This window comes from Canis aureus, chromosome 21 (genome assembly GCF_053574225.1).
Source record: "Canis aureus isolate CA01 chromosome 21, VMU_Caureus_v.1.0, whole genome shotgun sequence".
Lineage (NCBI taxonomy): Eukaryota > Metazoa > Chordata > Mammalia > Carnivora > Canidae > Canis > Canis aureus.
In genome coordinates, this window is record NC_135631.1 from 41,513,574 (window position 1) to 41,534,239 (window position 20,666).

Below are 20,666 nucleotides of genomic sequence, written 5' to 3' on the forward strand. Positions count from 1 at the left end.
AGTGGCTCCGCGGTTGAGCATCTGCATTGGGCCCAGGGCGTGACCCCGGGTCCTGGGATCGAGTCCCGCATCCGGCTCCCTGCATGGAGCCTGCTTCTCCCCCTGCCTGTGTCTCTCATGAGTTAATAAATAACATCTAAAAAAAAAAAAAAATAGAAGGGCGTCTTCTCCACGAGGACTCCGGTTGGGTGAGGAAGTGATGCCCTGGCATCCGTAAAGTCCACAAGGAGATTTCGCCAAGGTTCACGCGGCCCCGCAGGGCGACGGGGTGCGGCCGGCTCTGGGCCCTGGAGCCGCCGGAGCTAAGGACGCAGCTGCCGCACAGCTTCTCTCCGAATTAGCCGGCGAGCCGCCCCGGTGCTTACTGGTTCCCTCCGAATCTGTCTGATAACTTAGGAGGAAATAGATCTTTCCGCCTCAGTAACAACAAAATTGGTCTTTGCATCTGTGAAAATTATGCTCTAGATGCCGGCAATCCTGAAACATTAATCAAGTATCAATCACTGACATGAGTGGAAAATAGAGCTGGAGGCTTTATTCAAGCCTTGTTGTGAGCAAAGCGGAGCAACGGCTGATGGTGGAGGACACCCTCTAACTGGTGTCAGATGGTACCGTGCAGTGGAAAGAGCGGGGGCCTGACTCCACTCCCGGCTGCACGAGCTCCCTGGGCCTCGGGTCCCCCAGGGGCTGAGTGACAGGAGGCATGTTAGGTGCACACCCCACGCGGGCCCTGCACAGAAGTGATGACCTCCCCTGCAGGAAAGAGCCTTCTGCCCCAAATACAAAACCTGAATCTAACCAGGAGGAAACATCCGGCAAACCAAACGGAGGGTCACCTTACAAGGTGAGAGCCTGCAGTCTGCAGGGGCTGAGGCCAGGAGCCAGGCAGAAGGACCCTCCCCGATTCAAGGAGGTGGCCGGGACAGGACAACTAAACCCTGCACGTAATCCCGGATTGTTACCTTTTTCTTGGCTCTTCGGGGAGGTTGGCAATATTTGAATAAGGTCTCTGTCAGTGACATTGGTTTCCTGATTTTGATCATCGTATTACAGTTACATAAGAGAGTCTCTTTGCTTTTAAGAAATACACTTTGAAATGTTCAAAAGACATGGTATTTGCAGCTTATTCTCGAACAGGTAAAAAAAACCCTATAAAATACAATATATAAAAAACATATGAAAATGTATATACACACGTGGGTATACAGAGGGGGGTTGAACTATTTTTGCAACTTTCCTTTGAGTCTGAAATCCCCTTCCACCCCCCGAGAAAGCTGCTCCCCAGTCAGCCAGGCTGCCTCCCTTACACTCCGTGAAAATCCCTGGAATGCAGTGTTTCATGTGGCTGGTGTATGGGGAGCTCTTTGGTCCTCCTCAGGCCACTGGACTCACAGGCAAATAACGCTACAGTGAGAAGGGTCCTTAGAGACGACCGAATTCACACCCTTCCAGGTGATGTGATGGGGAGCAGAGGGGCCTTTGGCTTGTCGTCGGACTGGGCCTGAGCTGGCCCTGGACTCTGGGTCCCGACCCCCCGCCCAGTGCTCTTTCTTCGACTCCACACTGTGTGACCGCACAATGCATTCGGCCCCAAAGTTGTGACAGCTCTGACAGGACATCGATCCCTTCGGTCTCTGGGATAATTGGATGGGGAGCTTTCAAGAGGGGGCAGCGGCGCTGGCGTCCGCATCCTCATCCTTTCCTGCAGAGGGACCCTGGCATAATAAACGGAGGGCTCTAATCTAATCTGTTCCCAGAGCTCCAAGTAACACCTATATGCTAATGAGTCTCAAATCTATTTCCCACCGCTGACCTCTGTCTGAGGTCCACATTCCCGTACCCAGCATCCAACCTCGACTGTGACATGTGCACATGTGGGCCTCCCATATGCGGGCCTCCCACATACTCACGCCCCCTTCTCACTGTTCTTCCCCCTGGAAGCTCCAGGCACCCCGTGCCTCCACTGCCCCGGGAGCATGACCCGCCTGGCACGTCCCAGCCTCAGGGTCTTCCCTTGGCTGCTCTCTCTGCTCAGAGGCCCCGTCTCCACGTTCACGCAGGACCCGGCCTCAAGCCTCTTCCAACAGGCTTTCCTTGACCAGCTCACATGCAACAGCGCTCCCTGCCTTTCCCCACACTGACTTCCCTTACCTGTTTATGTCTCTATCCCCCCACTAAGCTCCTAGAGGCCAGGCATCTATTTGGTTCCCTTTGTATTCTGACCACTGAGTGGCCTCTATGAGGAGCTCGATACATGTTTGTGAAGGTAATCAATGAATGCACTGTTAAGTTAAAGAAGCAAGGAGTGGAAGAGTGTATATAACACACATCCATTTATTTTAAAAAAAAAAAAAAGAAAGAACACATCCATGCTTGCCTAACTTTGGGAGGATTTAATAGCTCTGGCCTCTGGTGGGGGGCGTCAATGGGTAGCTGGAGGCAAGGGAGGAGGGATACTTGTCCATGTAGACCCTCTGGTATCTTTTGAATTTTTCAGTAGGTACATATCTCACTGATTTGACGAATTAAGAATATATACGTATATCAAATCATTATGTTGTATACCTAAAGCAAATGCGATGTTATATGTCAACCATCTCTCAAAAAAAGGCCACGTGTAATTAAATCCACATTTCCTCCCTTAAAATGTTGTAAGGTACACTTCCACCAACATGAAAACACATGTGTTATGGATATAAAATTGTGATATACAGATTCCATATGTGCAGCACATAACTTTTCTCTCTCTCTCGCTCCCTCTCTCTTTTACCGTAAAACTGTTTGGTAAAGTTTATCATAGTTGAGGCTAAGAGACATGATATTTTATGCCTGTAGTCAGAATTTTCAGAAACATCCCACACATGCAAAGCCCCCTAGAGACCTAAATAAAAAGTAACTGAAAGGAAGGCCGAGAAAGAAGAGACAAAGGCAAATTAGCTTTAAGGATTACTTGTGGCTACAGAAATAAAAATAAAAAAAATTTAAAAAGTATGCTCGACCCCAAGGCCCAGCCTGGGTGGGAGCCATGACTTTTCCAGGTCTGGGTGTGTGTGTGTGTGTGTGTGTGTGTGTGTCTTGTGACTCCCTGTTGTGTCTGGTAACACCCAGAATATCCATGTCCTGATGAGACGCTGTATCTGTGACAAGGGGCAAGGGGCGGCGCTGGAACACTGGACTCTGACACCTGGGACAGTGGCCCAGCTCTCTCTTCACCTGAGGGACTCTGGGCAAACTACCCACATGGCCTCAGCCGGTCTTGGGTCCCTCCACTGCAGCAAGGGGGTGCGAGGTTGGAGGACTCTTTCCAGCTCTAACATCTCGTAGTTCTGTTTTGGGTAGATGTTGCCCGTTGGACCACACAAAAGGGCAGGTGCTATGCCTTTGAGATCCATGCAGACATGACCCTGAGGTCATGGGAATCCTTCTGCCAGACAGTGACCCAGCAGGGCGTCCTCCTGGCTACCTGAGCCTGAGCTTGGTGACTGAGCCAGAGAGCTGAGCTCTCCCTCCCACTTCCAGAGGATTCCTCATCAAGCTTGGGGCTTGGGACTCTTGCGCCCTGTGCCTCTGCCAACTTTTATTAGCCAAGTAAAGTGCTCTGGGGAGCTGCTACACATGATCTGAACAAAACAACCGAGAGCCAGGCATGGACAGGGCTTCCTCTGTGTCCTCGGAGCTGGGCCCACCCCAGTGAGCAAGAAGGTCAGGTGGTTTCGAGAGCCAGCCAGGCAGGCTATTAAACTAAACTTCCCTTTCCTGCAAGATGTTGGCTAGGAAAAAATCATGAAAAGCCCTGGGTTGGGGAGGGGAGCAGGCAGCGGGAGAGATAATTTGTGGACATCAATGCTCAAATTATTGCAGGAGGGGAAGGAAGGAAATGGCAGAAAGCACGGGAATTGGCTTCTCACTGTGGAATGCCCCCACATTACTGTTTTCATTTCTACAGTTGTCTTGCTATTTTAGACCCAGGCTAATGTCAAGATTGGTTTACATTCCCTCTGCACATGCCAGTGAACCGAGGGAGAGATGTTTGGGAGTGTGCGGGGCTCCAGAGGGAGTTCCCTGGGGGATCAGAGAGTTCTCTACGTATAGTCCTCAAAGTCGAGTTTAGGGTGTTGGTACAGATGGCAGAGTTTGAAAGGCTGAAATGAAAATACTCCAAGTCAGATAAGAATATGAAAAAAAGTCTACCTCTTAGAAGAAGTTGGATGATGCCTATGATTTGATTTTTTTTTTTTTTTAGGTTTTATTTATTTATGTAATCTCTACACCCGATGTGAGGCTCAAACTCACGACCCTGGTGCCCCTGGCTTGATTTTCTTTCTTTCTTTCTTTCCTTCTTTCCTTCTTTCTTTCTTTCTTTCTTTCTTTCTTTCTTTCTTTCTTTCTTTCTTTCTTTCTTTCTTTCTTTCTTTTTCTTTCTTCTTTCTTTTCTTTCTCTCTCTCTCTCTTCCTTCCTTCCTTCCTTTTTCTTCTTTCTTTCTTTCTTTCTTTCTTTCTTTCTTTCTTTCTTTCTTTTCTTTCTTCCTCTCTCTCTTTCTTTCTTTTCTTTCTTTCTTTCTTTCTTTCTTTCTTTCTTTCTTTCTTTCTTTCTTTCTTTCCTTTCTTTCTTCCTCTCTCTCTCTTTTAAAAAGATTTTATTTATTTATTCATGAGAGACACACACACAGAGAATCATAGGCAGAGGGAGAAGGAGGCTCCCTTTGGGGAGCCTGATGCAGGACTGGATCCCAGGACCCCGGGATCACAACCTGAGCCGAAGATAGATGCTCAACCACTGAACCACCCAGGCGTCCCTGGTTTGATTTTCTTAACCAATGCATTTAAGCCTAATTCTGCCCTTATTTTGAAAGCTCAGGAGTTGTAGTCTTTGGAGGTGTCTTTTGGGCCTGGGGGTGGGTGGGGAGGAGGTGCACAGAACCGTCACACTCAGAAGAGGGCTATTAAAAGAGGCTGCAGAAACTCTGTCTCTGGGTATTAAAGCAGATATAAGACAGCATTTAGGCTGATGGATTTAAATTGAGGGGAGCTTCAGAACGCCTTTGGGGTAGGAGGACTGTTCTTTATTTCAAAAGCCCCAGAAACAATTGTAATTCAACCTGCTTCTCTAGTGTCGTCCCCATACCTGCTGCTCCCCAGGTCCAAGTGCCCCGTGGAGAACCACTGCTGGACCTGTTCTGGACACTTACAGCCTGAAATGAATCATCCTGTGAAGTTTCTCCCTGTATTATGACTCTAAAATCTTAACGTATCTATTTAACAGCTGTGCCTCATAGGAATCTCCTTGGCCTTCAAATGGGAGAACGGGGCTTTACCCTTTTTAAAAAATCTACTTAAGAGCATTACAGAACTGTGTGTATAGACTGCAGGCACTTCAGGAAGAAGCACAGGTTGCAAAGTCTGTCTTAACACCAAAGGAAGGTCATGTCCCCATTTCCAGGGCCAGGGCCTGCAATCTGCTTTGTCATTCACCAGTTTGCATTTTAAACCATATGTTTTGTGAGCAGTTAAATGTGATGGGTAACATAATTTTATATTTACAATTGCAATGAAAAAAAAAAGATGATATTTATTAGAGAGAGTACGATGCATGGCGGGGACAGATGGAGAGAGAGAAGCAGACCCCCTAGCTGAGCAGGGGGCGAGCAGGGGCTCAATCCTGGGACCCTGAGATCATGACCTGCGCTGGAGGCAGACGCTTAACCAAGGCGCTCCTTTACAATTGCACTTTTTATTGTTTTTTATTATTTTTATTTTTTTAAAGGTTGTATTTATTTATTCATGAGAGACACACAGAGAGAGAGAGGCAGAGACACCGCAGAGGGAGAAGCAGGCTCCACGCAGGGAGCCTGATGTGGGACTCTCCTGGGACTCCAGGATCACACCCTGAGCAGAAGGCAGGCGCTAAACTGCTCAGCCACCGAGGGATCCCCTACAATTGCACTTTTTAAAATGTTATTTTTACCAATCACTTTCAAAATCTGTAAGCACCACCCCTCACCAACCACCCTGGCCTGCCACCAGATGCCGCTCCTCAAAAAAAAAAAAGCCGTAACTCTGAAAGTGGCTTTTCCTTTTCTTCAGTTTGCCATTCAAAGCTTTCCATGGTCGGGCTCCAGTATGATCTTCCAAACTGCCCCGTCTCGTTCTCCTTATCACCCATGCACTGTTATGATAACTGCATAGGATTGTATCGTTAGGATGTTGGATGCACCTTAACTATTCCCAAGTGCTGAATATCTTCTGCTCCTTCTCTCTGAATTTTGCCAGGAAGGGTACAAGGAATCATCTAGACCAGCGGTTGTCAACCTTGGCCATCACTGGGATATGGGGTTATGGGGAGTGGAAGGGTGGGGGCTGGGGCATTTTTTTTTTCAGTTGAGATATAACATGCATATAGGAAAGGGCAAAAATCACACATGTACCACCTTTTACCTTTGGATGTATAAAACACCCTCATCAAGAAACAGAATGTTACCAACAACCCAGAAAGGCTGGGGTAAGGTGGCTTTAGAAAAATTCTCACTTGGAATCCAATTGTTTGAGATTCTTATTCCTAGATGTGAAATAAAGCCCAGGAATTTACATTTTTAAGATTTTCCCCAGAAAAGTCTGGTTTCCCATGCACCACTGGATCTGGAGAGCATGAATCTACCAAAGGTTTTCAGATTGCCCCTCCTGTGTCACCCTGGGGGATGGCGATCAGACTTGCCTTCCCCTTCAATCAGAGGCCACCTGGGTCTCCAGTTTAAGAAAGGCCTTCATGGGATGCCTAGGTGGCTGGGAGGTTGAAAGCAGAGCCTTCAGCTCAGGGTGTGATCCTGGAGTCCCAGGATCAAGTTCCACATCGGGCTCCCCAAAGGGAGCCTGCTTCTCTCTCTGCCTGTGTCTATATCTCTGCCTCTGTGTCTCTCATAAATAAATAAAATCTGTAAAAAAAGAAAGAAAGAAGAAAGAAAGAAAGAAAGAAAGAAAGAAAGAAAGAAAGAAAAAGGAAAGAAAGAAAAGAAAAGAAAAGAAAAGAAAGAAAAGAAAAGAAAAAAGAAAAGAAAAGAAAAGAAAAGAAAAGAAAAAAGAAAAGGCCTCTGTGGATGAAAACAACCCCTTATTCCACAATTCTGAAAACTACCTATGTTGGTCAGGTTCAGTTGAGGAAGTAGAACTACAAGGATGGATAATGATGGATCTGTATATGGATCTGTATATGGATCGATAACAAGTATTTGACCTTTCACAATAGTACTTGGGGGTTAAACAGCCCCTATAAGGCTGTTGTTTCTGTATTCGATGCTGGAGTGTTAAGTCTGTAGGGCTGCAGTTGGTGAGGAAAGACCTTGGTAGGCCAAGAACAATCTGAAACCCCATGAAGATGGATTAAAACTTGTGTTCTTGGGATATCTGGGAGGCTCAGTGGTTGAGCATCTGCTTTTGGCTCAGGGTATGATCCTGGAGTCGCAGGATCAAGTCCCACACTGGGCTCCTTGCATGGAACCTGCTTCTCCCTCTGCCTGTATCTCTGCCTCTCTTTCTGTCTGTCATGAATAAATAAATAAAAATAGAAAAAAAATAAAACTTGTGTTCTTGCTGCCCTTGACCTCGATAGTATGGATATCCCCCAGAAGCCATGGAGCCAAGCACTTGCAGCTGGCCTGAGAGTCAGAGAAGTCGAATGGGGATCCAGGGAAAGGTGGAGCCATTGCAGGCCTGGCCGCTGCTACAGGCAATGTCAGCAGGTAGGTAGGCGACAATGCACCCACTGCTTCCCTTCTGTCCTTCAGCTCTCCCAGGAATCCCTCTGTGGCCCAACCCAATTAGGAACCCTAGGACAGGGAATTCTGGGAGACGTAGTTCATCCTTACCAGGCCGACACCTGGCAAAGCCACCACTACCTGTCAGATCACTGGTTCTCAAGCTTGGCTGCACTCTGGGATCATGAGTGGTTTTAAAAGCACAGATACCAGGTCTTGCACCATGATTATCGGAAAGGTTCTCAGGTCACCCTAATGTATAGTCATAGCTAAGAACCACTGCCTGGCAACCTCAGGACTAGCCCCAACCCCAACCCCAACCCCAACCCCAGGAGCTCAAGAAGATGAATTCTCTCTTTTTTGCCCCTAGAGGAGCATAAAAAAGATCTGGTTATTTTTTCGAAGGTTTTCTCACTATCTGCTTTCCTGCATTGGTCCGTCCTCTCTTCAAGAACCCTGCCACAACCTCCCGCAGCCCTCAGCACGCTGGCTGCCCCGTGGACCAAGCCGTCTGGTTATCTTCCTGTGCTCAGTAGATGGGAATACAGTGGGTAGACCCTGGGATCATCCTAGCACCAGGAAGCTCACAGTGAACTGAAGACTCGGAAGTTTTTGCTATTAAGCTTCTAAATATAGCATCTCCTCCCCCTAGGCATAGACGAATCAAATGATTATAATGCAGCAAAGTGGTCAGTGAGCACTTAACCAACGTACTACTAGCAAGAGCTGGTGAGAGGGCTTGTGGGTGGCGGGGGCCGCCCCTGCAGGGTCGTTCTCAAGGACAGGCTGCAAGAGATGGACAGCAGGAGCCTCTGCAGGAAAAAAGCCAGAAAAGAGGTGAGGGCCAGCAAGAGCTCAGGTGCAAGTTCCAGCACTGGCAGCGACAAGCTGAGGGGTCTCGGGCCATGTGTCCAAGGCTCAGTATCAGCCCCACTGCCCATCTGGGGTCACAGAGAGCATCAGAAGAGGGGGATGTGAAACAGCTCGGGGGAGGGAAGCAGGTCCAAGGGCACAGGCGTTGCTGTGTACCGGGAAGTAACTGTTGCAGGGAATGGTTATCTCGATGTGGATTAGGCCCATTGCTTTCTTTTTCCCACCCACAATGTGGTTGTTTCTAATGAGGCCTGCTCAACTGTGAGATTGACACAATTGATCAAAAATAAGTCTCTGGGATTTCCTTGGGGTTTCTATGATTTATGCTCCCTCTGTTCTCCCCATTTCGCAGCCAGGGGAAGCCTGCTGAGCCACCCCAGTGCATACTCCATAATTAAGTTGATAAGAACTTTCTGAGAAACAACAGCAGGAATCTTTCCTACCATCTCTGTGAGGCAAACCCGAAGGATCGGCAGTGCTCCAGGATGTTCAGTGGCCTATGTGTATTGTGTACGATTGTTTTCTGTGCCCAAGATGGATGTGAAGCTTCCTGAGGGCAAAGCTGACTCTGGATTCCCCTTTATTTGGATCTCGGCGCCTAGGACAGGGCAGCAGGAAGGATACTGGATGCAACGATCCAAAGTCCCAGGTTCCAGTCATAGCTTGGCTCCTCAAAAGTGACTAGGATATCCAGCTCGGACTCAGTTTCCTCCTCTCTAGAGTGGGCATCACCTACTTTAAGGGCTTCTGGGGTAGTGCACATCAGACAGTGTGTGGGAAAATGCTTCCATGATCCTGAGACGTGCTGTCCAACTGGGAGAAAATGTGGTAAGAGCTGGTACTTCTCAGCAACTAGGTACTGGCTGATTCTCTTGCCGAGGACAGGGAGGCACAGAAGCGGCTGACCCTGGGCTGCTGCTGAGGGAATGCCCAGGGATGGAGGTGAGGGGGAGGTGTCCCTGAGAACCCACCGTGTGACAGCAGTCACCTCCTCCCTGTCTCCTGCCCCTCTTGGGAGATCCCTGTGTGGTCTTCCTCACTGCAAGCTGGTTGTTGACCTGGTTCCCTGTTTATTCATTTATCTTCTTTTTTTTTAAAAAATTTTTTCCAACTCACTTTTTTTTTTTTCAAAGATTAGAGAGACTGAGTGAGCACAAGCAGGGGGAGCAGCCAAGGGAGAGGGAGAAGCAGGCTCCCCACTGAGCAGGGAGCCCTATGTGGGGCTTGATCAGATCATGACCTGACTGAGCCGAAGGCAGATGCTTCACCCACTAAGCCACCCAGACGCCCCTATTATTCATTTGCCTTCTTCATCCAGTGTTTCCTGAACACTCACTATGTGCCGAGCACTGTGCCAGGGTTGAGAACTGAATGGTGAGCAAAAACAGATGAGGTCCCCGCCCCTTCCTTCCCAAACAGGTTTGGACTCAGGCTTCTGCAACCAGAGAGAGTCAGACGACGAGCTGCATGCGGCCCCAGGGACAGATGGAAATGCTGTGTGTTAGTGGGATCCTAGAGTTAGCTGAAAAATATCGACACATTGAGGCCAGTGTAGTAAGAAGAAGAGAAAGAAGAAAAGGTAAGCTTCCACCAACTCCCTGTTGGGTTTTCCTTCCTGTGCCCTGACCTCAGGCTTCAAGATTCCTACTCTTTATGAAACTAGCTCTCACCTAACTAATTTGTGTTAAGCTCCACCTTGGTCAATGCCCTGGTGGAACTACACTTAATAGGGGTGAAAGCCTCAAGGCAAAGGAATGATGCCCCTGTTGGATGGAAAGATGTCAGAGGTCACCCTAAAATCACACCAGGAGGGTGCTTGCTTCAGGCCGGCATTTATTTCCAGGGACAATCAGGTAGAGAAAGTAGGGGTTCATGGCAGGGCCAAGTTCCCATAGCAAGCCTTTGTGGCCTTTCAAGACTTCCAAAGATCAGGGAGGAGGAAGAGAAGCAGAGGTTGTTGTCAAAGTCAGGGCTTTTGTTTAGGGAAGGTGGGTTTGCAGGTTATTCCATTACCAAAAGCAACTAACTAGATAATTAGCTACTTTAAAAAAAAAAGGGAGAAGAGGAAGACCAGAGGATTTTCCGTAGCCAGAACCCAGAAAAACTCCACCACCAAGCTCGCAGTTCTGACCACGCTGCCAGACAACCCCACGGTGAACTTCCAGCTGGATTTATAATTTTCCTCTCAGTGAGAAAACGAAGACGTATTTTAAGACGAACCCCCCCCCCCCCGCCCCGCCCAAGCCAAATTCTGGAAAGACTGGAGGTAATATGAACCCCAAGTAGACTCATTAAAATAGAAGTTTCTAGTGTAAAATAAAGCACAGCCACTCAAAACCATACAAAACAACGGATTGCACCGGGGGAGGTGAGAAGACAAGTGCCCTAGCAAGCAGCGGGGTGAGGGAAGGGGGCTCTGCTGCCACCCCAAAGCCCCTCCACGCACCCCTCCCAACTGCAGCCCACCCCCGGCCTCCAAAAGCAGCCCCACTCCTAACCTACACTCTTCAGTTCTTCATGTTTATTTATGGTTTCATCACCCAACTGTGTATCCTGAGACTCTACCGGCCACTCCTGTCCATGTTTTATTTTATTTTATTTTATTTTATTTTATTTATTTATTTATTTATTTATTTATTTATTTATTTATTTCCATGCATATTTTAGATGTCCTTTATACGTCTTTCAAGTGACCATCAGTTCTCCCTCCATCTATGTCTTTTCCTTACAAATTGTCTGTTCAGGACTCAGGCCACCAAACCTGCCTTTTTTCCGCTGTCTGGATCGTGCCTCGGTGCACGCCAATGGGTCCAAATGCACTCATTCTTAATGTGAATAATCACCTGCTTGAGAAAACCCCCATATGCAAGGCATGTTCTTAAGGAGGGCACACCCCACCGTAATCACTTTCTCACAATAGAGGTAATGAGACAGTAGGAGAATGGGACCTGGGGAAGCTCTCTGTGGAACTAGTGATTTATGACAGTTTTTTTTTTTTTTTTTTAAACAATTGGAAGTGACTGGGGAATGCTTCTCTTTAATGCCTTTCAATATAGTTTGGAATGGGGTTTGACGTTGCGCTAGGCCCCAGGGCCCGGGATTGTATACTGTTAAGTTTTATCAAAGATGATTGCATAATAGGAGACTGGATGTAGCAAAACCCAAAGGAATCTAGACCACTAACCAGACTCACCAAATGTAATAAATATAAATGATAGATGAAGGGAAGATTAGATCTGGCCGTTTACTTATGGTTTGGAGCAAGAAAAGTTACACTTAAAAAGTTTTTCCCTTCTCCAATCTCAGCAGACAGTCCCACAAACATAATTATTAGCGTTTTCAAAAGGCTTTATCAAATATTGACTTAACAAAGAGCGCATCTACTTAATGGTGACCTCTAGCCCCCCCCAATAAGCCCAGGACCCTAAATTACATGCTACTGGGCAATGTCACCCCAAAACGGACAAAATAATGAGCAACGCTGTACGAGGAGACAAGATGCTTTGTAACACTTTCAATACATGTGGGGTGTTTTGATTTGCACAGGAAGAAAAAGCTCCAAAAATGATGGATACGATAAAAAATTCAAAATGTAAGGCACTCTCCAGACTCAATAGGCTCCTGACCCTAACCTTCAGATCTTTATTACAGCAGTAGGTGTATAAAGCCACGGAAAGGGTCTGAAAGACGTCGGAGGGGAATAAAAGAAATCAGGCAAAGGCCTGAAACGATCACATTCTGCTTCTCTGTTCGTATTTCTTTCCTTGATTCTCCCAGGGATTTTATTTGTGAAGGAAATCAGGATTGTATGTCCACCTCCCTGTTAACAGTGGGGAGAACGTGGGATGGGAAGGAGCAGGGAGGGAGGCGTGATTGGGAGAACTTAACACACATTGGATAGGCAGACTGATGTCTTTTGTGGGCTCAGGAGTTTTTCAAATCTGCTCTGCAGGATTGGGTTCCTGCTTTTAGGGTGTAGATGGTAAGAGAATTGCAATTTGGGAAGCTTTTTTTTTTTTTTTTTTTTAAATAATGCTCTAGGGTATCGCCAATGATGACAACATGTGTGTTTAATACTCTAAAACCAGGACGCCTGGGTGGCTCAGTGGTTGAGCGTCTGCCTTCGGCTCAGGTCCTGGGATTGAGTCCTGCATCGGGCTCCCTGCAGGGAGCCTGCTTCTCCCTCTGCCTGTGTCTCTGCCTCTCTCTCTGTGTCTCTCATGAATAAATAAATAAAATAATAATAATAATAAAAACCCCACCAACTCTAAAACCAGGGGGGCCTGGGTGGCTCAGTTGGTTAAATGTCTGCTTTTGGTCATGGTCTCATGGGGCCTGGGATGGAGCCCCACATGGGGCTCTCTGCTCGGCGGGGAGCCTGCTTCTTCCTCTCCCTCTGCTGCTCCCCCTGCTTGGGCTCTCTCTCGCTCCCTGTCAAATAAGTAAATAAGATCTTTAAAAAAAACAAAAACAAAAACTCTAAAACCAAATTAATTTGAATTCACTTTCTCTGAGAAGGCAAATACGATTCAGCAGCTTTCTTTTCTTAGTCTTAGTTCCCATCCTAGGCTACCTTTCTGAAACCTCTGATGCTCCTTGGAATTCCCTCCCGCCTGGGCTCTGCGATGCTTGTCTTCCCTGCTGCTTCCTGCTGCTCCTCGGGGGCCCATCTCAGGATCACTAGGAATTCCACAGGGTCCTTCCTGGAACCCTCTTCTTGTCCCTGTCCCAAAACCCATCATGGACTCCTAGCTTCTCAAGATTCCCAGCTTCAGCCTCTAGGAGCCACCGGGGGCATGACCGTCCGGAGGGGCAGGGTGAACTGGGACCCAGTAGGGATGCTGGAAGGGTAGACCAGAATTGGCAAGAGGGTTAAATCCACCACGGCTCCTGTGCTTCTGTTAGCTCCCTTCTCACGCTGGGCCGGGCTCAGTCTAAGCAGGTTATGTGCAGGAGGGCATGGAGTCTTCACACGGCCTCTCTGAGAAAGCTCCGTTAGGTCCCATTTTCTAGATAAGACATTTCAGCCAGCAGAGGGCAGGAAGCAGGCAGAGCTGAACTGTGACCCCACTCCCCGCCCCGCTCTGAACCATCACGCCCTCGGTCTGAAGCAGGAGACCGTGTCCTCGTGTTTCTGGACATCAGAAAGACTCCAGAGCTTTGGGCCTTGTCCCTTCAGTGCACCTGGGGGGTGGGGGACACAGATCAGTAGTTAGCAGGTCCGGCTGTAGCCAGGAGCCCCCACTGACCACCCAGCTTGCCCAGGAGGCTCCACGACTGAAGGCAGGCACCAGGCCTTCGCTTTGTGCCTCCCACACCGCCCAGGCTGGGATGTCACGGGACTTCCAGGGGCGGTGCCGTTCATCCGTGGACCAGGGCCTGGGCATTCCTTCTTGGCAAACTGTGTGCATCAGTTCACAGGGAACCTTTCACTGACTAAACATTTTGAACCTAAGACTGTCAAAGAAGGTCCTGGCTCTGGGAGATGGGCCCCTGGGGAGCAGCAGGCAGCAGAGACACGCACGGAGCTGTCTTTACATGGGCAACACGCTCTTGAGCCATCGTGCCGGAGAGGCACTAGAGCAGGGGTTTCAAGCCCTCCCTGAGCCATTTTAAAGTCTTCTTGACTACCACCTCCTCACTTCATAGACCCCAGGTTCCACATCACCAACTATCACATGGAAATGAAATAACCTCCAATGGCCAATTTCAACATCCACCTTCACCCCCATGCTTTCCAAACCTGGCTGACAAAACTTAGATACTCCACTAGGGAAGGGGGGAAAAACTTAAAAACAGACTAGAAAAGACGACCAGTTATTTCATTCCCACGTGATAGTTGGCGATGTGTCTTTCTTACTCCTCAGGAGTCAGCCCTGAGATGGTTCAGCATGGGGGTTCAGGTTCAGCTGGGGCCACTCACTCCCAGGGCCTGCACACAGGCAGATCCGCTGGATTAGGGCTGCATGGCGAAGCCTAAACCACCACGTTGGAGCCAAAGGTCCACGAGGACCATGTACTTAGCTGGGAGGATGTGTGTGCACGTGTTAGAGCAACTTACCCTGCCTTGATTCTTGTGGTAGAAAGTGGGATGTAGAGACCCAGAAAAAGCTCATAGCAGCAAAAGTGCCCTCAGATGGGTCTCACACCACAGGTTCCTGCCTACACATCCAGCCCCACTCCACCTCCTGGGGCACAGGGAGTTAAAACGAAATGACCCTGGAAACTGAAACCTAATTATCTATGGCAATTTAATAAATAACCAAGGTTTACTAGGCCTTATTAAAAATAGATGTTCGGTGTATTTTCTTATCTTCTGACGCTCATTTCTTCACTTGTCAGCACCTGCTGGTGGCAGCCAGAGTCATCTCCCCAATTTTGCTGTATGTGCAAATCAATTTGATTTCCCTCCTCCAAAAAAGATAAAAATCAGTAAAGTGATTAAGTTACAATTAAGGCATGTCATTGAAAGCACAGACATGTGACAAGGCTGAGGAGGACTTGTCCTGAGGTCACCAGTGACTTCTGAGTTGAAAGATTCTTTTTTTCTCCTTCTCCTTGCCTGCTCTACTGTATGAAATGTTGTGGTCAATCAACAAGCCTCCTCCTACTTCTTGAAATTCCCTCCTCTTTCGGCTTCCATTATACCATTCTTGTGCCAGGCTCCCCCCCCTCCGGCTTTCACACTGGCTCCCTGTTAATCTGCCCATCCATCCATCCATCCATCCATCCATCCATCTGATTGCTAATGACAAAACTGGAAAAAATGACAAAGCATATTTATGTCTGGTTTTACAGTCAAAATATGTTTATATATATTATTTCATTAATTTCTCACTACAACCATGTGAAGTGGCTGTTGGTACCCCCATGTTACAGATGAGGAAACAGGCCCCAAGAGGACCTGTGACTTATTTATAGTAGCACAACCAGCAGGTGGCAGAGTCTGAACATGCATTCAGCTTTTCATCCCAGTAAGAATTCACAATGGCACTCTCCTACATACTGGTCAACCATAATTTCTCCACTAGTCTCAGTGTTCCGAGTTAAATGTCATGATCCAGTCAGTATATATTTATTGAGACAGTGCAAGGCTCTAGGGGATCAAAGACTGGGTCCCTGCTCTCCTGCAGTTTGTGGCCTAGTGAGGGAGATAAACATTAATCATATGTTCACACAACAAACATTTATTTTTGAGGTATAAGAAAGTGCTTACTTAGTTATGAAAATCAGAGAAGTCTTCCAGGAGGAAGTAATCATTAAGATGCGTTCTGAAGGATGAGTCAGAGTTAGCTTCGGGAAGAGGAGAAGAAGAAAAAGAAAATCATATACAGAGCAGGAAAAGCATGTGCAAGGGCCCGGTGGCGGGAAGACCCAATGTGCTGAAACGCTGAAGGTCGGCTTGATTGGCATATAGAGTGAAAGGGGACCTGGCACAGGATGTGGTTCAGACCATGCAAGACTTTATAGCCATGATAATGATTTACTTTTAGCTTAAAAGCAATGGCAAGCCACAAGTCAAGAGAATGATATGATTAACTTTGATTTTTGATTCTGACTTTTGTGTGCAGGATGGATTGTAGAGGAGCAAGAGTGGAAGCACGGAAAACGGCTGGAAGGCTTTTTGTACTTGTCCAGGTGAGAAGTGATGACAGCTTGGACCAAGGTGGTAGTGGTGGAAATGAAGAGAAGAATCCCACAGATGCCCCCTGCTCTGCTCAAGCCCATTCTCTCCCTAAACCCTGTCACCAGAGTGTGCTCACGAATTTGCAGTACATGGTAGCTTGTCCACATTGCGGGGCTCCACTGGGGTCTCCTCTTCCAGAAAGCCTTCTCCAGACAATGCCAGTCCTCCAAGATCTTTCAGTAGTTGTGTCTACCTTCTGCACTGTCCATTCTCACACCTGATTCTTCTCTATGGCTTGGCTGTTGTCTGGTCCATTCCTGGAGATGGCTTCATTTGTCTTGTTGTCTTGCTTTCTCCCTTTGGAAAGTAAATGCTTTGTTGGCATTTGCTGAATGGTATCAACAGGGCTCCTCTGGAAATTACATTTGTAAATGATTACTCACGCCAATTGCCTTATCTTTTTTTTTTTTTTTCTAAATTAAACCCTGGTTGCTTAAATCTGTCTTCATGATCTTGTTCTATCAAAACGTATGTCCCAATTTTTCTATAATTTCCTCTAAACTCTTTTCCACATTTCTCCTAGTAGGAAGTAGTTTCAGAGGGAACCGAGTGAGAGGGCGGGGTGGGGGCAGGAGTGTAATTAAACAGGATCTGTCTGACCAGAATTCCTATACCTTTTAATGGGGTATTTGATTAATCCTTTCCAGAGGCACCATTATTCATGCCTTGATGGAATCTCATTTTACAGCCCTTAATACATGGACCCAATTTATCCACATCACATTGTATTCTAATACTTGTCATCCAAGTTATTAGCTATCTCCTTCTTAGTGTAAAATCATCAGCAAGTTTGATTAGCTTATTCCCTGGGGATGATAGGGAGATAAGAACAGACACAGTACAATATGACCACCAATGGCTCTGCATTCTCAAAAGAAGACCGCTAAACAGGATCCATTTATGCAGCTGGGGTGGCCAAAATAAGCATGCGCCCCCGTAGGAGGTCTCTGTGTGGGGCCCAGGAGCCACGGCCACAAAGGGCTGTCACTGTGCCCAGCAGTCCTGAGCCATCATCCCTAATGGGATCACTTTTATAAAAACGAGTGAGGCTCCCCCTCTTCTGCTTCCTAACATCCTCCCACCCCCACTGCCCCAAATATCCTTCCTGGGAGGCACAGCCCAGAGGCTCCCCTATATTCCAGGATGCTACATCTGCCTGGGATTGCTCTTCTTTGCCTACTGGGGACCTGGCAGGCCAGGTGACCCAGGCGATGCCAGGGCTATTGATTGCTCTTTCTCTAGCACAGCGATGGCTCTAAGCAGGAGCCCCTTCTTCCTCTTCTCTGGAACCAAACCTGAGCCTTGGGGCTCACTGGTGGCTTCAGTCTCTTTGCAAGCAAGGGAGCCCATGGCCTGAAGAGATTCATGGCCCGCACAACCCCACAGAGTTTCTGTGCCCTTGCCTCTACACAACCACCCTTCCTCAGACCCATCAGGTAAAACTCCCACAGCCTCCCCTGGAGTCCTTTTTAAAGCTCCCATCCTCCTTTCACCAAAGGCCCCATGTCACTTATTCCTGTGTTTTCCTGAGCCTGGCCAGAGGCGGATGAAAGGGGCTCACTCTGTGGTGGCACTCCTCCTTCAAGAGGTGGCATCTCATGTCTTTCCCCTTGAGTGGGGGCCAGATGTAGGCACTTGTTTCAGCCTTCTGACTTCCATTCTCTCTCAGCTTAGTGGCTCTGGCGAAAGTTAATTGCTATGTTGTGAGCAGCCCTGTGGAGAGGCCTAAGGTACTGAGAGAGAAACTGAGGCCTTCCACCTACAGCCAGGTGAGTGGACCATCTTGGAAGAGGGTCCTTCGGCCCCAGCCAAGCCTTCGGATGACAGCGGCTCAGACGACCGCTTGACTGCAACCCCATGACAAAGCCCAAGCCAGAGCCACCGAGCTACACCACTCCGGGCCTGTGACCCATGGAAACTTTACAAGTCAAGAAATATTTGTGGTTTTAAGCTGCCAGGGGCTGGGGCCATTTGTTACACAGTACTAGGTTACTGATACACTCTCACCACTTCAGAGGAAGTCTTGGTCCCCTCCTTCCCCCTCCAATCCCCTTCTCAGGGGGATTGATCTCCTGAGATCACTTTCACTTTGATCTCTTCTCTATGTTCAGGGGCTCTGGTGTCCCTCTGGTACTGACTTGTCACTGGCCTCTACTGAGTGTCCTCAGTAGGGGTTCTTGAGGACTCTTTCCTGAGAAGAGGGGGATGCACAGTGGGCGGGGAGCTTCCTGAGGCCTGGGTTTGGGAATTCTAGCTCTTTGCCTGCCATCCAAAGTGACTTAGGACAACTTTTTGCAGAGAGCAGCCTTCTTCAGGCCATGAAACTCCCTCCGTGTTTCCGAATCCCGTGGGCCTAATGACTTCAGTCAGGCCGACAGCCAGCATGAAAAGACTCTGCAAGGAACTTGCTCCCTTTTGTATTGTATGCTCATCTCCTGTACCCTCTTTGCTCATCTGCAGCCTCTGCAAAAGGTCATGTCTCGTTTCAACTTTGCAGTTAAGCGCCTCTGACACGAAGCAGGGATTCCAAAACTGGATGGAGATACAATCAGACTAGGTTGCAAGGCGTGACACCCTACTTCCCTATAGGCTGCGTCCTGTCAGCAGAGACCACAGTCAGGAAGAAGGTGGGGATCTGATTCTCACTTCTCTCATACTTTTTTTTTTTAAGATTTTATTTATTTATTCATGAGAGAGAGAGAGAGAGAGGGGGGCAGAGACACAGGCAGAGGGAGAAGAAGGCTCCACGCAGGGAGCCCAACGTGGGACCTGATCCCGGGACTCCAGGATCACACCCTGGGCTGAAGGCAGGCACTAAACCACTGAGCCACCCAGAGATCCCACTTCCCTCAAACTTATACAAGGAACAAAATGTAGTTTTCAATAAAAAAAAAAAAAAAATCAAGGTTGTTTTTCTATCTAATCATATCCTGGTAATATCTTAATCCATGGGGCAAGCAAGGTCAGACAACAGATGTCAATCTCTTAGAAGTCTTAAAACAGGTAAAACAAAAACAAAACAAAAACCAAACAAAACAACAACAATAACCAGTAAACCTAAGCAGTAGAATGGACCCCAAACCAGTGGTTCTCAAGCCAATGGCATCATCACCATCAGGAAGCTTGGTGAAAATGCACCTTCTCAGGCCCCACCCCAGACCCACCCTATCAGAAACTCTGAGGGTGGGGGGCCCAGCAATCTGTGTTTTAATAAGCCCTCTGAACAATCCTGATGCATGGCTAAAGGTTCAGTATCACTGACTTAAAGAATTAAACATCTAAATTATTCATTCCTTCATTCATAAGACATTGACTGAGTGCCTCTTTGCCAGACACTCTGGGGCAGTGAAGAGGAATTGCAAGGAACTCCTGTGAGCAGTTCAGTCTTCCCTTCTCTTGCTTTATGACAAAGCTTGAAAAGAAAGCAGGAATTTGAAGACAGTAATCCAAGGAATGGAAATCATTCTTCATAACTCTTTTCAATGGACAAGAGGCACACCAAAATTGTTTTATTATTTTTTTCCCCAGGAGTGATCATACTCTCAAAATAGTAACTTTTCTAAAGTAAGTAAATGTGTGGGTTTAATATATCATGTACAGCTGGCTCAGCCTTTTAAGCTTAAAAAAAAAAAAGAAAGATGATGTGATTTCGCCATGAATGAAATCCAGAATTACCTTAAAGATTTACTTAGATTCGCACCTGTCTTTTGTGAACAAACTCTTCTGTCATTTCGTCCTCTTGATGAAGTAAGAGTTTCTATAAGTCTAAATAAGTGACAACAGCTAAGACATACGGTGTGCTTCCTATGGCTAGGCTCGGGGACATTTCTACATTGCATCTTCTCCTGACCTTATAAAGTAGATGGAGCAAAGGCACACAGTTGATAGAGGAAGAACAGAGGCAGACCCATCCTTAACCTTGAGCCAATTATCTCTCTCGTGCTGTACTCCCAGCCGGGCTGGGTCATTTTGTTGCTCATTAAAACTACTGGTTAATTGGGAAAACATAAAAGGAAATACCACCCTCCCCTAGAAGATTTCTAGTATGAAACTGCTGGCCAAAGCTCAATTGGGGGGATTTATTTTTAAATGATAAAGGTCATGCTAGATTTCTTCTTCAGTACCATAGATAATTAGGAGCTGGCTACGAAGTCCTTATGGTGGCCCGTGAAGAATCTGGTCCACGTTCAATAGACCCAGCTTTGAGAAAATGCTCCACGTGTGCTCCTTTCTCAGGGCGCCTCAGTGATGCTCAATGACTCACTGTAATACTATCAGGGCAGATGATTTTCCTGCGGTTAGGGATGAACTTGAGTTAATCCAGCCAAACCCAGATTCTCGTGACTGTGGGTGCCCGG

The 20,666-nt window shown here is 47.5% G+C and overlaps 1 protein-coding gene across 7 annotated transcripts in view; it reads right to left on the bottom strand.

The window, feature by feature from the left end:
- The window catches only part of ATXN7L1 (ataxin 7 like 1), a 244,795-nt gene that overhangs the window by 119,431 nt on the left and 104,698 nt on the right, over positions 1-20,666 (bottom strand). The window contains exon 4 of one of the 7 annotated variants that reach the window (XM_077864011.1): positions 15,412-16,605. The exons of the other annotated variants lie outside the window; for them this stretch is intronic. Within the exon in view, the coding sequence (XP_077720137.1) occupies positions 16,520-16,605 (86 nt within the window). The 3' untranslated portion in view covers positions 15,412-16,519. Of the gene's footprint in view, positions 1-15,411; positions 16,606-20,666 lie in introns of those variants that run through there. 7 annotated transcript variants of the gene reach the window in all.